The sequence below is a fragment of the Dendrobates tinctorius genome, unplaced genomic scaffold, assembly GCF_039654945.1.
Source record: "Dendrobates tinctorius isolate UK_male_01 unplaced genomic scaffold, ASM3965494v1 ptg000069l, whole genome shotgun sequence".
Classification (NCBI taxonomy): domain Eukaryota; kingdom Metazoa; phylum Chordata; class Amphibia; order Anura; family Dendrobatidae; genus Dendrobates; species Dendrobates tinctorius.
Window position 1 is genome coordinate 5197344 of NW_027361737.1, and position 14322 is coordinate 5211665.

The following is a 14322-nucleotide window of genomic DNA, read 5'->3' on the forward strand; positions in this document are numbered from 1 at the left end:
CGTGCTCCCTTTCTGGAGAAGATAACTGTGGCTTGTGGCTGAGGTACCTACAGGTGCCTCTGCCTCCAGCTTGCCAGCTGAGTCTGATGATTATTCCACTGGACTAGGGGGCCAGTACCCCACTGTGACCTGATCCCTCCACCCAACGTTAGTCGGCGTGGAACGAGCCCCACGGGAAGTATGGTCGCTGCACCGTGCCTCTAGGATCCCTTCTCTCCAGAAGCTTCCTTCTGTCTCTTTCCTTCAGCTTTCCAGGGAACTGCTTGTCAGCACATCTGCTCCCTTTCACTTCCCCTTCTGTCTCCTCTCACTAAACTCTCTTCTCCTTCTCTCATCCTACTAACTCCAACCACCTCCCAACACCCTTTACTACACAGGCAGGGTTGAGTTCATTCTCCTGTAGGGTACATCCAGGTTGCCCTGCTGCTATAGGGTGTGTGTTGGGTGCAGGTGTTAGAGTCCTGGGTGGTGCTCCCTCCTTATCTGAGAAAGGGGTACCACACCTCTGGTTGAGGTGCAGTACCTCTGTGGCGACTGAGCCCTCAGGGGCGCCACAAATCTTTCTAAGTTCTAAGCAGAAAAAGGAGGTTAATTTTTCCTGTATGAGTCATAAGTCACTGCAATAGTCCTTGAAAGGGAGTAGGAAGGAGCAGCTGGATCAGGAGTTTAAGAGGGGTATGATAAATTCAGGGACAAGAAACTTACTTTTTCTCCATAGAGAAGAGAAAATAGAAGAATTATCTTGGTAGAAAGGCAAAATGAGCAATTGGTAAGTACACAGTGCTATATAATATGATGACTACAATATATTAAGAGGATAAAAACTTTAATGGGAGGAGGGGTGCTTCTTTAAAGAAACCTGGCAGGCCCCATTATAAGTAAAGGGGTTATTTTACTTTCTGCCTTATGAAGCGCCCTAGTCTCCTGCCTCCGTGCTTCCTATGTACAAGGGAGAGGTGCGCAGGGTCACTAAAACTGGCCGAAGCCAATTTCAGAGCAGCATTTGTAAGTTCTATAGCAAACTACTTGCAAGCAGGCGCTCCTTGCCTAGGAACAGGCCACCTCCGATACACTGTAGAGGTGGCTGATAACCTAGGCAGTGAGCTTTATACTACAGAATTAAAATTACCTCCGTTTTTTGACTGGAGACAATTTTTAATGAAAAGTAAACAAACTGCTGTAGAGTTGTTTGTTTTATGAATTGATAAAAAAATAAACTATTAACATTTCTGTTTTTGAAAGCATTCCTACTTTTCAGCATTTTTTTCACAAGTGCCTAAAAGTTTTGTACAGCACTGTACATTAAAATGTCTTACTTTAAGCAGACATGTTTAGTTCTTAGTTGTTTCAGGTTACATGAACTCTTATACAGTAGATCCTGAAAACCAGGGTGCTGGTCTCCTGTGTGAACAGAGCAATGGTACAGTACATATGTGTATCCACTGCTCCGTTCGCTGTCTATGGGAGTAATGATTAGAGATGAGTGAATATCGCCGGATCCCTCCTTATTCGGCAAGCTATAGCGCTTATGAAAGAAGCTGCAGCAGGAACCCGGATACCTGGAGAGCTCCCGATAATCTGGTGATCGGTGCCGCAGCTGCATGTGTCGGGGCTGTGTGACAGTCACAACACATGCATGGAGCTCCTGGTATCTGAGTTTCCGCTGCAGCTTCTTCGGTAAGCGCTATACCTTGCCGAATAAGCAGGGAACCAAAGATATTCGCTCATTTCTAGTAAAGATCACACATGTGCAGTATCGCTTGTCTAGCGCTATAGAGGTGGAAGGATCAGTGATCACACATGCACATTATAGCTCCATTCCTATGGGAGACACAAAAGCCACAGAGCTTGTATCATTCATTACGGGTCGCATGTGAATCCTTTTAAAGGCTTGTTGAGGATCTGCAGAGATCTGCTGGAAAAATTACCCTTCATACTTGTCATAGCTCCAATAGAATAGAGTATATTTTTTTCTTTAATATCAGACTTACATGTTGGACCATTTACTAATATAGTCTTATAGTAATGCCATCTGCATTTCTACTGACATGAATGATCAGGAAGAAATTACCTAGAATTCCAAGGTGTTCTTCTTTCTTGGATCTTTCCTTCCTTTTTGTAAAGGATGAGTCTGTGTATTCCACATAAACCACTTTCTTATAAGAGCCGCCAATTCTGTTTTCGGTTTGCATAAAAAATGTAGCGGATTCACTATAAATTAGGAGAATTTTTTTTAGTTTGTATTTGATGATAGAATATTAGAATAACGCTGTGTTTTGGTATGCAAAATATTTAGTAACTATGTAACACACGTGCGGAGGAGGCAAGAATTGCGATCAATATCCCTCAGTACAATCTAGTATCATGGATCAGCGATCCCGACTAGCGATATGACACGGTCAGGATCGCTGGTGCATCACTAAGTGGTCGCTAGTGAGCTGCCACACAGGCAGATCTCCCCAGCGACATCGCTGGGGACGGGGGTCGCTACTTACCTGTCACACCAGGCGATCCTGCGAACGCTCGCCCGGCTCCACGTGTCGCTCGTCGTCACAGCAGGAAGCGCCGCAGGAAGCTGACGACGAGAAACAGTCCAGCCTGTTCTCGCGCGATCAGCGATAAGCAGCGGGGGAGCGGGTTGTAGGTAAGTATCACACATAGCGATATCGCTAGCAATATCGCTATAACGTCACAAGTTATAGCGATATTGCTAGCGATATCTCTTAGTGTGACATGCCCTTAAGGCCTGCAACGATGATAAGGGGGCATCACCTATGTCTTGAGGAAAGAAGGTTTAATCATCATCACAAACACAGATTCTTTACTGTAAGAGCAGTGAGCATGCCTGTCACTATTTCACACACTGGTGAAGATTGCATCAGCCAGCGAGCAGGATCACATGACATGAGGGGCAGCTGCACAGGCCTTATCATAATGCTTTGCAACTATCACATCACACGGTCTTGTGTAGCCCATAATGGGAGACTATCACCGGCACTATAAAAAATAGAGCAGAGAAAGTAGTGGCAATTCTAGTGTTTTAAAACCTAGGAATAGGAGGCCATAGCGCACAACTCATCCTTCTATCAAAGGGATAGAAAGTCATTTCAGATTGTGCTGTACTACTGCAACCCTGAAGAACATAGAAAATGGGACTGGTAGTTTCAGTTTATCAGTAATGAAAAGAATCAAGTGATAGGCAGGTGCAGGACCTGCAGAGTCTGTGAATGAGAATTGATTAATCTGTACCATACCACAGTATCACACCTTAATAACATTTTTTTCATTCTTTGTGGTCTACAAACAATGAGGGCAGTTTAACACTCCCTATCCTGGTGCTGGCAGGGCCATGGAGCAGAGGGAGGGGCATTTACTATACCCTGGGTTATAGCATGTGCACAGACAACAGATGTTATTTACAGGATAATATGTGATTGCTATAATGTGTGTAGCCAGTACGTTGTATCTAATATACCAGTCACATAATATCCTGTATACTAACTGCACAGACAATAGATGTAATATACAGAACAATATGTTACTGATACAGTATATCCTACAGTATGCTTTTTCTCATGTTGTGGAATTCAAGTGTACATTGTTGAGTACGTTTGAAAACACAAAAAAAAAGGTATTCAGTGGTACCACTTTGTACAGCCATAGATAATCATGGTCAGATGATGTAAAACTATGTATAAATTTGAACACCCTCACATTGGGTATATAAGTTTTTGCCTTTACCACTTTTCAGAAAACTTAGATATCTATCTATCTGAAAGGGAACCCCCTTTTCACCCCAAAACTCAATTTAAACTACTTATATAGTACTATAGGGAATTCAGTTCCTACAAAACTCATACCTACAGTATATACATTACACTTCTTTAGCTTTTGTATAAAAACATTTTATTGTATATGTAAGTGAGTGCTCCTTAGTGTACCCTTGGTGTGGAAAAGGCATCAGCATCCCTTTAGGTAAATTAACAATGCTTGTGAAGCAGTGCCTGAATGACATCGCCAGGGAGAACTCAAATACGGTACAGTAGACGATGATGCAGAAACAAAACACTGGCTTTATTGAAAGACAGAGGATTTTATGCCAGAAAATAAGACTAACAATTCTTGTAATGTTAACAGCAATAATAGATCCAAAGAGAGATAGCTCGAACGTGTCACATAAGCTGCGCTCCATCCATGGCAACACAAAGTACAATACATACAGTATAAACAATTTCTACACACTTCTCTCTTCTAAATTCCTACCTGGCTACCGATAATCGGATTGCACTGTTACAGCGCCCTAACTAGAGAAACCTGCTCTATACCCTAACGCAGGTGATCACCAGTGTCACACTCAAAGTTCTGCAGCACTGAGAAAAACGTATGCCCTAAGTAGTGGAGCCGAGTCTGCTGTTTTGCACTTTTCCTTCATGTTAATGGTTCCATCTTCTACTGGGTCCGGGCAAGTCTCGTCCCACTTTCAATGCTGAAGGGTCACTGGTGCTTTTTCTCTCCAGGATACAGACAAAACAGGGCTAAACCAGGCTCCCGATTCCAGACCTCCCAGAAGGGTACCACCCAGTGGACCCCAAGGCACCATCGGATCACCGAGGCACTTATAAGCGGGACATCGGGACACAGGCAGGACATCAGGTCACACGAGGTCATCAGGACATCAGGACACACGAGGTCATCAGGACATCAGGGCACATGAGGTCATCAGGACATCAGGGCACATGAGGTCATCAGGACATCAGGGCACACTAGGTCATCAGGACATCAGGGCAAACGTGGTCATCAGGACATCAGGGCACACAAAGTCATCAGGGCACACGAGGTCATCAGGACATCAGGGTCACCCACAGGACATTAGAGTCACCAGCAGACATCAGACGGGAGTCGTCTGGTTCCGAACATCCAACTCAACCTACAGGCATCACTGCAGTCATCCAGCTCTAGGCAGCGGTCATCAGATTCCAGACTGTGGTCGACAGGCATCGGACCTAGGAAGGAACTCAAGCGTGATAGTGCTAACACTGCAGGATTGCTGGGCCTGCATGGAGCTAGCACCGCATGGTAGTCAGAGCACAGCATAGTAGATGCTCAGCAGGAACACCGGTTACAAGAGTCTCAGAGTCACTGGGTGCGGGGTTCCAAACACAGGGATTCCAGGAACATGACACAGCAGACAGTTCAGACATAGTCAGGTACGGGATAGGTACAGGATCAAGGATTTAAGCCTGGATACACCGCCTCCAGGCCAGGGCAAATTTAGACAGTGTCAGGTACAGGACAGGTACAGGATCAAGGATTCAGGCCTGGATATACCGCCTCCGGGGCAGGGCGAGGGTACAGGACAAAGCAGGAATCAAGGCAGGGACTTTGGTACCATAACCGAGACAGATGAGGTCCAGAGACACAGACACGAGACACACGTGGCAAAGTCCAGGAGCGTTTTGAGTAGCTCTGGCCCCACCCATAGGGCAGGGTAAGTTTATAAAGGAGCTGCCCCTCAGCAATTGGCTGGGGACAGCATTTCAAGTACACACACTAACCCTGATAAAAGCAGGGGAGGTGTGGCCGCGCACACCCTAACCACACACAGAAACCACTGCAGCACAATCAGTGCAGGAACTGCAGCTTAGAGCACCAGGCATCATCTGCAAGCCTAGACACACGTGGAAAGTCATGCCCCAGCTGCAAATGACCTCACAACCCGTGTACAGCTTCCACAGCGGTGACCAGGGACCGCACATGCGAATGGTCAAACATCAGAGCAAAGACCTAACACCACATGTGCAGCTACGCAGCAGTGCAGGGAACTAAGCAGGCTCCATACAGGTAACAGCCAGCAGTATCTCAGCTCAATTAGGGGGAAAGGAGTAAGGGGTTAAAGCAGACATGCATTGTCACGCCGACAAGCAGATACAGACAGAACGGCGTGACATCCTTAGCCTAGCTGTGAAGCCCAGAGAGAAGGATCAAAGACTCTATGCAACCGCTTACCCAGCAGTGGCCCATTGCCCACAATACAGATAAACTTATTAGCAGCATACCTATTTGGTGAAAGCTCTGCATTAGGCCTACTGCATCACTGGAGGTCTTGACTATCTTCAATGGGAGCAATCACTGTAGGACTGTCTTCTACAGCAGAAGGTTCAGGCAGAACCTGGGGTTCTTCTCCTCTGTGAACTGGCAATGGTTTTGTGTCGGGAACTTCGCCATCCATGGTCTGGGGACCTTCCGCAGTTTCAGGAATGGTCCAGCAGTCTTCACTGGAGTCACTGTGGGGGCAAGTCAGCTCTGAGGAAGAAACAGGCGGAGCCACTCTCGGTGCAGATATGGGATCTTCAGACAAGCATGCCCATAATATTCCTGTAGAGTTCTCGGAGCAGACTCCTCATATTCAATCTGTACTTCATAAACGGGACGTTGGGTTACACTCTCTTGATCACTTTGTATGGTTGCACCTCACAATATTCATTCAACTTGCCTTTGGAACATTTTTCCTGCACCAGCCTCCAGTCCCCAGGCTGGAGCAGAACTTTCTGGAATGCAGGTCAGCTGTTATAGGTGTACTCCAGTAACCGCTGGCCTGCTAGCCGGCAGATAGTCTAGATCCGCTGACAGTTTTCATTCACCAATGAGGTGGCAGATCGCTTGCATAGATCCTCTGGCTGTTCAAGATTCAGTTTGAAGATTTCTCAGCCGGCTCTACCAAACAATAGCATATATGTGGTATAAATGGTGGTGTAGATACAATTGTTATAGGTCCTGACCAATTCAGCTATGTAGTCAGGCCAATGTGATTTCTTATCTTACGCTAACGTTCTCTACATTTGAAGCAGGGTCTGGTTAAAGCACTTGCAGGCCCCATTCTCTTGGGGATTGTGTGGGAATGTCCTGAACCTTTTGATGCCATACAGTTGGTGCAGTTCCTCCATCCATTTACCCTGAAAACACACTCTCTGGTCTCAGTGGATCCGTTTCAGACACCCAAAGACAGACTTGACAGACAACTCTCAGCGGACTCAGCTGTCTGGTCCTTAGTTGGGGTTACCACTGCAAGCTTGGAGAAGTGGTTATTCATGGCCGTACAGTACTGTGGCACTCTAGTTGATTCTCCCATGAGGAGGTAATCTATCATTAACAGTTCCTTGGTCTGAAAGGGTGCCCTCTGTTTCATGTTTTCGGTGAGGTCACACACTTGGCACTATCAGAAAACTTCCTCAACCATTGCCTCCAGCTGCAGGTAATATACATAACGATGCAGCCACTGGTAGGTCTTTCCCGATCCAAAGTGGACGCCGATCTCATGAGCTTCATTGGCAATTTCGTGTGCCATGCTTCAGGGGATTACTACTTGCCACTTTTACTCTAGCTCATCAGGCTGTTGCCACTTGTAGTATAGAATGCCTTCTTGAACTTCCAAGCTGTCCCATTGGTGCATTACGAATTTCATCTTGGTATCTAGGTTAGCCCTTTCTTCCTTGTCAGGTATCTTTCACTGGGTTACCCAGCCTCTTATTTGCTGCAAGCCTGCATCTTCATCTTGTACTCTCCCCATTCTTCTTTAGTTTTCACTAGTGTCTTGGGTAGAGAGTGAGCCTTCCCATTTGACTGTGCCACTAATGACGGGATTGAGAATTTGTGAAAGTCTGGAGTTTCCTCTTCTTCCAGGTATTCATCAAGGTTTCTTTCCAGACTTTTGAAGATTATCCTTGACAGGTCATCAGTGTTGGTGTTCTCCATGGTGAAATAAGTGTATAAGAGTAACAGATTATTGAAGTCTGTATAAGCCAGGATGGGGGCCAATGTCAGGGTTTCTTCCAGGGTCTGGAAGGCCTCCTCCTGTTTCTGTTTACATCATATGCTTTGATTCTTGGGTACCCCAGCCATCCCCCTTAGTGGAGCATTGTCTCTTAAAGTCACAGTGTTATTTAGTTCTTGGCAGGGATTTGACCCCCTACATTCGCTTGCCCAGTGTGAGTGTTATTTGAATTGAATCCCCTGCCCTGCATGTCACTAACATTGAAAAAGTCCAGCAAATGCACACACAGTGTCATCATTCCCTCATGCCTGTATCAGCAACCCACTACAAAGTGGTGCTCTGTGCAGTGAGAGGTTGCTGCAAAAATTAGAGGGGATGAAAACACACCTGCACTGACACTGTGCAAAGTCACGTCAGTGTTTATGATATTACTGCTGCTCCAGCTATGCTGTAAGGTACCACTGGGATACAGTGAAAATGCAATATGTTTTCCAGTCAGGAGGAGGAGAATGCATTGTACAGTGTGTATGTAAAGTATTCAGACACCTTTAAATTTTTCACTCTTTGTTTCATTGCAGTCATTTGGTAAATTTAAAAAAAATTCATTTTTTTCTCATTAATGTACACTCCGCACCCCATCTTGACTGAAAACAAAATGTAGAAAGTTTTGCAAATTTATTAAAAACCGCTGAAATATCACATGGTCATAAGTATTCAGACCCTTTGCTCAGTATTGAGTAGAAGCACCCTTTTGAGCTAGTACAGCCATGAGTCTTATTGGGAATGATGCAACAAATTTTTCACACCTGGATTTGGGGTTTCTTCCTTGCAGATCCTCTCCAGTTCTGTCAGGTTGGATGGTGAACATTGGTGGACAGCCATTTTCAAGTCTCTCCAAAGATGCTCAGTTGGGTTTAGGTCAGGACTGTGACTGGGCCAGTCAAGAATGGTCACAGAGTTGTTCTGAAGCAACTCCTTTGTTATTTTAGCTGTGTGCTTAGGGTGATTGTCTTGTTGGAAGGTGAACCTTCGGCCAAGTCTGAGGTCCAGAGCACTCTGGAAGAGGTTTTCATCCAGGATATCTCTGTACTTGGCGGCATTCATGTTTCCTTCAGTTGCAACCAGTCGTCCTCTCCCTGCAGCTGAAAAACACCCCCATAGCATGATGCTGCCACCACCATGTTTTACTGTTGGGATTGTATTGGAGAGGTGATGAGCAATCCCTTTTTTTTCTCCACACATACCGCTTAGAATTATCACCCAAAAGTTCTAGCTTTGTCTCACCCAATCAGAAAATCTTATTTCACATAGTCTGGTAGTCCTTCATGTGTTTTTTAGCAAACTCTATGCGGACTTTCATATGTCTGGCTCTGAGGATAGGCTTCCGTCGGGGCACTCTGCCATAAAGGCCCGACTGTTGGAGGGCTGCAGTGATAGTTGACTTTGTGGAACTTTCTCCCATCTCCTTACTGCATCTGTGGAGCCCTGTCACAGTGATCTAGGGGTTCTTCTTTACCTCTCTCACGAAGGCTCTTCTCCCACGATTGCTCAGTTTGGCTGGACAGCCAGGTCTAGGAAGACTTCTGGTGGTCCCAAACTTCTTCCATTTAAGGATTATGGAGGCCACTGTCCTCTTAGGAATCTTGAGTACTGCAGAAATTGTTTTGTAACCTTGGCCAGATGTGTGCCTTGCCACAATTCTGTCTCTGAGCTCCTTGGCCAGTTCCTTTTTACCTCATGATTCTCATTTGGTCTGACATGCACTGTGAGCTGTGAGGTCTTATATGGACAGGTGTGTGCCTTTACAAATCAAGTCCTATCAGTTTAATTAAACACAGCTGGACTCCAGTGAAGGAGTAGAACCATCTTAAGGAGGATCACAAGGAAATGGACAGCATGTGATTTAAATATGAGTGTCTGAGCAAAGGGTCTGAATACATATGACCATGTGATATTTCAGTTTCTTTTTTAGTAAATTTGCAAAAATTTCTACATTTCTGTCAAGATGGGATACAGAGTGCACATTAATGAGAAAAAAAATGAACTTTTTTGAATTTACCAAATGGCTGCAATGAAACAAAGAGTGAAAAATTTAAAAGGGTCTGAATACTTTCGGTACCCACTGTACATGCTTACCATTGCCTCCTCTGGTATGCAACAGGAAGCTAAGGATCATAGGGGAGCCTGCGCACCACCACTTGCAGTACAAGGAAGTAATGAGAAAAGAAGCAAGGGAGGGCGCTATTACAAACCTTAATTTATAAAATCTCTGTTGAGATAATCTTTTTTAACATATTTTAAATTCACAAATCACATAAAGAGATTGTCCACTACTCAGAGAACAACTTCTCAATTACTATTCGCCCTTGTAAAATAATAACAGCTTGTACTCACCTCCGATGCCAGCATCATTCCATCGTTGTTGGCGCCACGTCTCCTGGGGTTCACATAATATTGTTCTGTGACATGAGCCCTGCAGCCAATCAGCTGCCGCTATAATTAGGTCCTGGTCATTTAGAAGCCTTCCATATGGGCTATTTAGTGTACATTACTACTGTATTAAGCACATACACATTTTTTTCTAGAACTGGCTATAAACTCAAAGTTGTAGAAATGATTTCCTTCATTTGTGCCCTTAGCGTTGGTTATAACTACCCTGACCAAAAAGAGAGTGCTTGTTGGCACTAATCTGGCACCCAACTCCTGGGCACATGTTCTACTGGCACCAATAATGAGACTCATCTTACCTTTCAGGATCATCTAGCTTTTGTCCTGTGAACTGATTGACAGATTTTGGTCCATAGTTCCAAATTATTTCTTCAGCAGCTATATAATAATGTCTTATCTTTGGCGAAAACTTGCATGGTGTTTTGGAATATTTTGCGCAGTTCTTCACTTCATAAATTGCCTGCATGCCGCCTACAAAACAATATATTAGGTTCATTCAGATGTTGTTTTTCAAAATGGAGACATGCTTTTTATTTATCTGATTCGTGGTTTAATATCTCAAATTTAAGTTAATAGTTTGTTAACCCTCCTAAAAAAATAACTTGAATGCCATTCATGTCTCATTCAAGTGATTAACATGTTTTACTGTTTGATAGGTTGTACTTTTCTTGCATGAGGAGAACTGATGTCAGACTGATGGTAAAAACAGGCAGGAGGACCAAAGATTGATTAAAATAGGATTCAGTACACTGAGTTAAAACAATCCATTTTTTCTAGCACAAATAAATAAACCCTGCCATCTCGATAAGGCCTTCATTGTACATAATTATTATTTCACAGGGTCGTATAGTGAGATAGCTTTGTGTTGTCAAGAATTTTACATGACTAACCTTCCAAGTGGTCATTAACTTGACAGCTGAGCAGCCATTTCCCACGGTTCTTGGTCTCCATTGTACCTTCGACCATTGTAGCTGGGAAGAGACTAATAGTGTCCACACGATGCCGCTGATGTGTTAACACCTGACCATGGAAGAATGCTGAATGAATATCTACCTCATTTCCCATACCGAACAGGAACCACTTCACCTCCATGTTCTCACACATGGACAGGCCTGGGAGGTTCCCGTACATGTATCCATTGACAGCTATAATACAGGAAGAAATTATGTAAGTGTACAGTGGAAACAACAACTTTCTGTCGAATAATCACAAAGTCTTGTCTTTAATAGAATTGTGCCAGTACTCCTCCTGATAGGCTAAAGGGATTTTATCTTTTTGTCTGTTACATATACGCATTAAAGATTGTCCAGCATGGAAAGTAAGAGAATTTGCAAATCACTTTATTTGGGGACTTATCTTCATTCCTGAAAAAAGAAAAATGTATGTTAGTGGCTTCCAAACTCCTGCTTTTCCCCTGTCTATTTGCCTGCCTTTAGCTGTTCTGGACAAGGGACAGTTACTGCTCATTACCAAGAATAATTGGTTGCTGCCTATTTAAGAAGGAGAGTCTTGGCATGTGTGGCTCTGGTAGAGATGCACTTTTGCTGCGTAATAAAAGAGACTGTGGTTTATGAGAGACTTATTACTGCTGCATTGTATCCTAGACCTCCTAAAAAAAAGTGTTGGTGCACAAAGTTTTTTTATGGTCTGTGCATCACGACTGCACCTGGGGATTAAGCAACAAAGTTATAGCAGGTTAACTGTCGTTCCATTCCCCATTTAGTGGTGGTTGCTCCTAAAAGATCCTACTCGGAGACAAAAGGACTTCTTTTTGCCACAGGTACTCAGGAAACCAAGAATATTTTAAGCAACAGTATAGATCAAATGAGCGTATATGTCACTGTGTGTTGGGTAAGACACACTTCAAGAAGGGAGACATGTGGTATCCCACAAAGTGGCCATCCCTATGAAATACCAGATATATAGTGTGTTCCCTTCAAATAATGTGATTTATGTGTAAACTGTATGTTGTAACATATTGTAGGAACTTCTGAAAGGCAGCACAAAAAAAGGCTAATCTCCGCACAGAGGCTTGTGCTTCTGGAACAAACTCCCCTGGGAAGTCAGCCAATGACTGAAGCTGTAAGAATCACATGAGAGTGGGAGGAGCTAACTGCTGCTGTGAGGTAGTAAGAATTGACTGTCACTTGTAAACAGAAAACTAGTGTTTACATGTGCAAACTAAGAGCAGCCATCTCCATACATAAATAACAAAGTTGCACTCTGTAGTGCTATACAATGTAAACATGAAATATCTGAAATTTGAATTTCATTACTGCTCTAGATAATACAAAAAAATTGAGATACTTAGCACAAAATTTGTCCACTTCATGCATGCCTAGCAGCCAATGACAAGGCGACCTCATTTTACTGGGGACCTATCCCAGTACATGAATCTTCTCCTAGGCTGAAGTCTACATTATATGAGTAGGTAGAGTCCCGCTGTAATTAAAACTGCCACAGGCTGATGAGTGGAGAGCTCAGTCAGAGAGCCTGTATATAAGTAATAAAAAACTGACCATCACTTCCAAAAAGGAAATTGGTTTGTACAGGAGAAAACTAAGAGTAGCACTAGCCATCTCCATACATAACTAACAAATAAAGTTGTACTCTGTAGCGCTATAGCATGTGAGCAAGAAATATATGAAGTTTGAAATGCATTACTGGTCTAGATAATAGAAAAAAATTGATATACTTAGCACATAAATTAGCCAATTCATGCATGCCCAGCAGCCAACAACAAGGTGATCTCATTTTGCTGGGGACGTATACAAATGTGAATCCGCCTTGTCGTTGGTTCCTGGGTATGCATGAGTTGGCCAAATTATGTACTAAGTATCTCAATTTTTACCTATTATCTAGCGTATTAATGCAACTCAAGTTTCAGATATTCCATGTTTACATTGTATATCACTACAGAATGCAACTTTATTGCAATTCAAATTTCACGTTTCATTCTGTAGCATTACAGAGTGAGTGAAATTTATTTGTTAGTTATGTATGGAGATGGCTACTCTTAGTTTGCACCTATAAACATCAGTTTTCTGTTTAGAAGTGACAGTCAGTCTTTTGTTGCTTATATATAGGCTCTCTGACTGAGCACTCCACCTATCAGCCTGTGGCGGTTTTAATTACAGCACAGCAGGATCCTACTTACCCATATAATTCAGAACACATGACACATGCACAAAAACTGAACGGGTCATAAGACCCTGTTCACACCACCCAAGAACTAAGACACAAAAACAGAACACAGTATGACAAACGTGCATAAATACTCTGCTGTAAAACATATGTAACTGTAAGTAGCAAGTGCTAGTAAAAGATGTTAACAAAACCAGGGTATTTTGTTGATACGTTTTTTTGCAAAAAAATGTACGCTAAGCCACTCCGCCGCGTCAAGGCATACCCTTCTCGGAGCAGTCCTATCTAATATATTTAAAAACCTGAACATGTGAATAATACCTTCATGAGCAGGGTTCAGAAAGGTGCTGCCCGGTATGGGCTCGCTGGGCAAAATGGCTTTTTATGCATGTCCCAAAGGAGAGAGGCGGGGATCTCCCAAAGCTTGCATAAGCAAGAAATCAATGGATTCAGAACACATGACACATGCACAAAAACTGAACGGGTCATAAGACCCTGTTCACACCACCCAAGAACTAAGACACAAAAACAGAACACAGTATGACAAACGTGCATAAATACTCTGCTGTAAAACATGTAACTGTAAGTAGCAAGTGCTAGTAAAAGATGTTAACAAAACCAGGGTATTTTGTTGATACGTTTTTTTGCAAAAAAAATGTACGCTAAGCCACTCCGCCGCGTCAAGGCATACCCTTCTCGGAGCAGTCCTATCTAATATATTTAAAAACCTGAACATGTGAATAATACCTTCATGAGCAGGGTTCAGAAAGGTGCTGCCCGGTATGGGCTCGCTGGGCAAAATGGCTTTTTATGCATGTCCCAAAGGAGAGAGGCGGGGATCTCCCAAAGCTTGCATAAGCAAGAAATCAATGGATTCAGAACACATGACACATGCACAAAAACTGAACGGGTCATAAGACCCTGTTCACACCACCCAAGAACTAAGACACAAAAACAGA

The 14322-nt window shown here is 43.5% G+C and overlaps 1 protein-coding gene across 4 annotated transcripts in view; it reads right to left on the reverse strand.

Moving 5' to 3' along the window:
• Window positions 1–14322, reverse strand: part of CP (ceruloplasmin) — a 237551-nt gene that overhangs the window by 81130 nt on the left and 142099 nt on the right. For all 4 annotated transcript variants that reach the window (XM_073581068.1, XM_073581067.1, XM_073581070.1 and 1 more), the window contains 3 exons: window positions 11110–11364; window positions 10519–10690; window positions 2072–2211 (listed from right to left, as the gene is read on the reverse strand). In XM_073581068.1, coding sequence (XP_073437169.1) covers window positions 2072–2211; window positions 10519–10690; window positions 11110–11364 — 567 coding nt within the window. The remainder of the gene's footprint in view (window positions 1–2071; window positions 2212–10518; window positions 10691–11109; window positions 11365–14322) is intronic.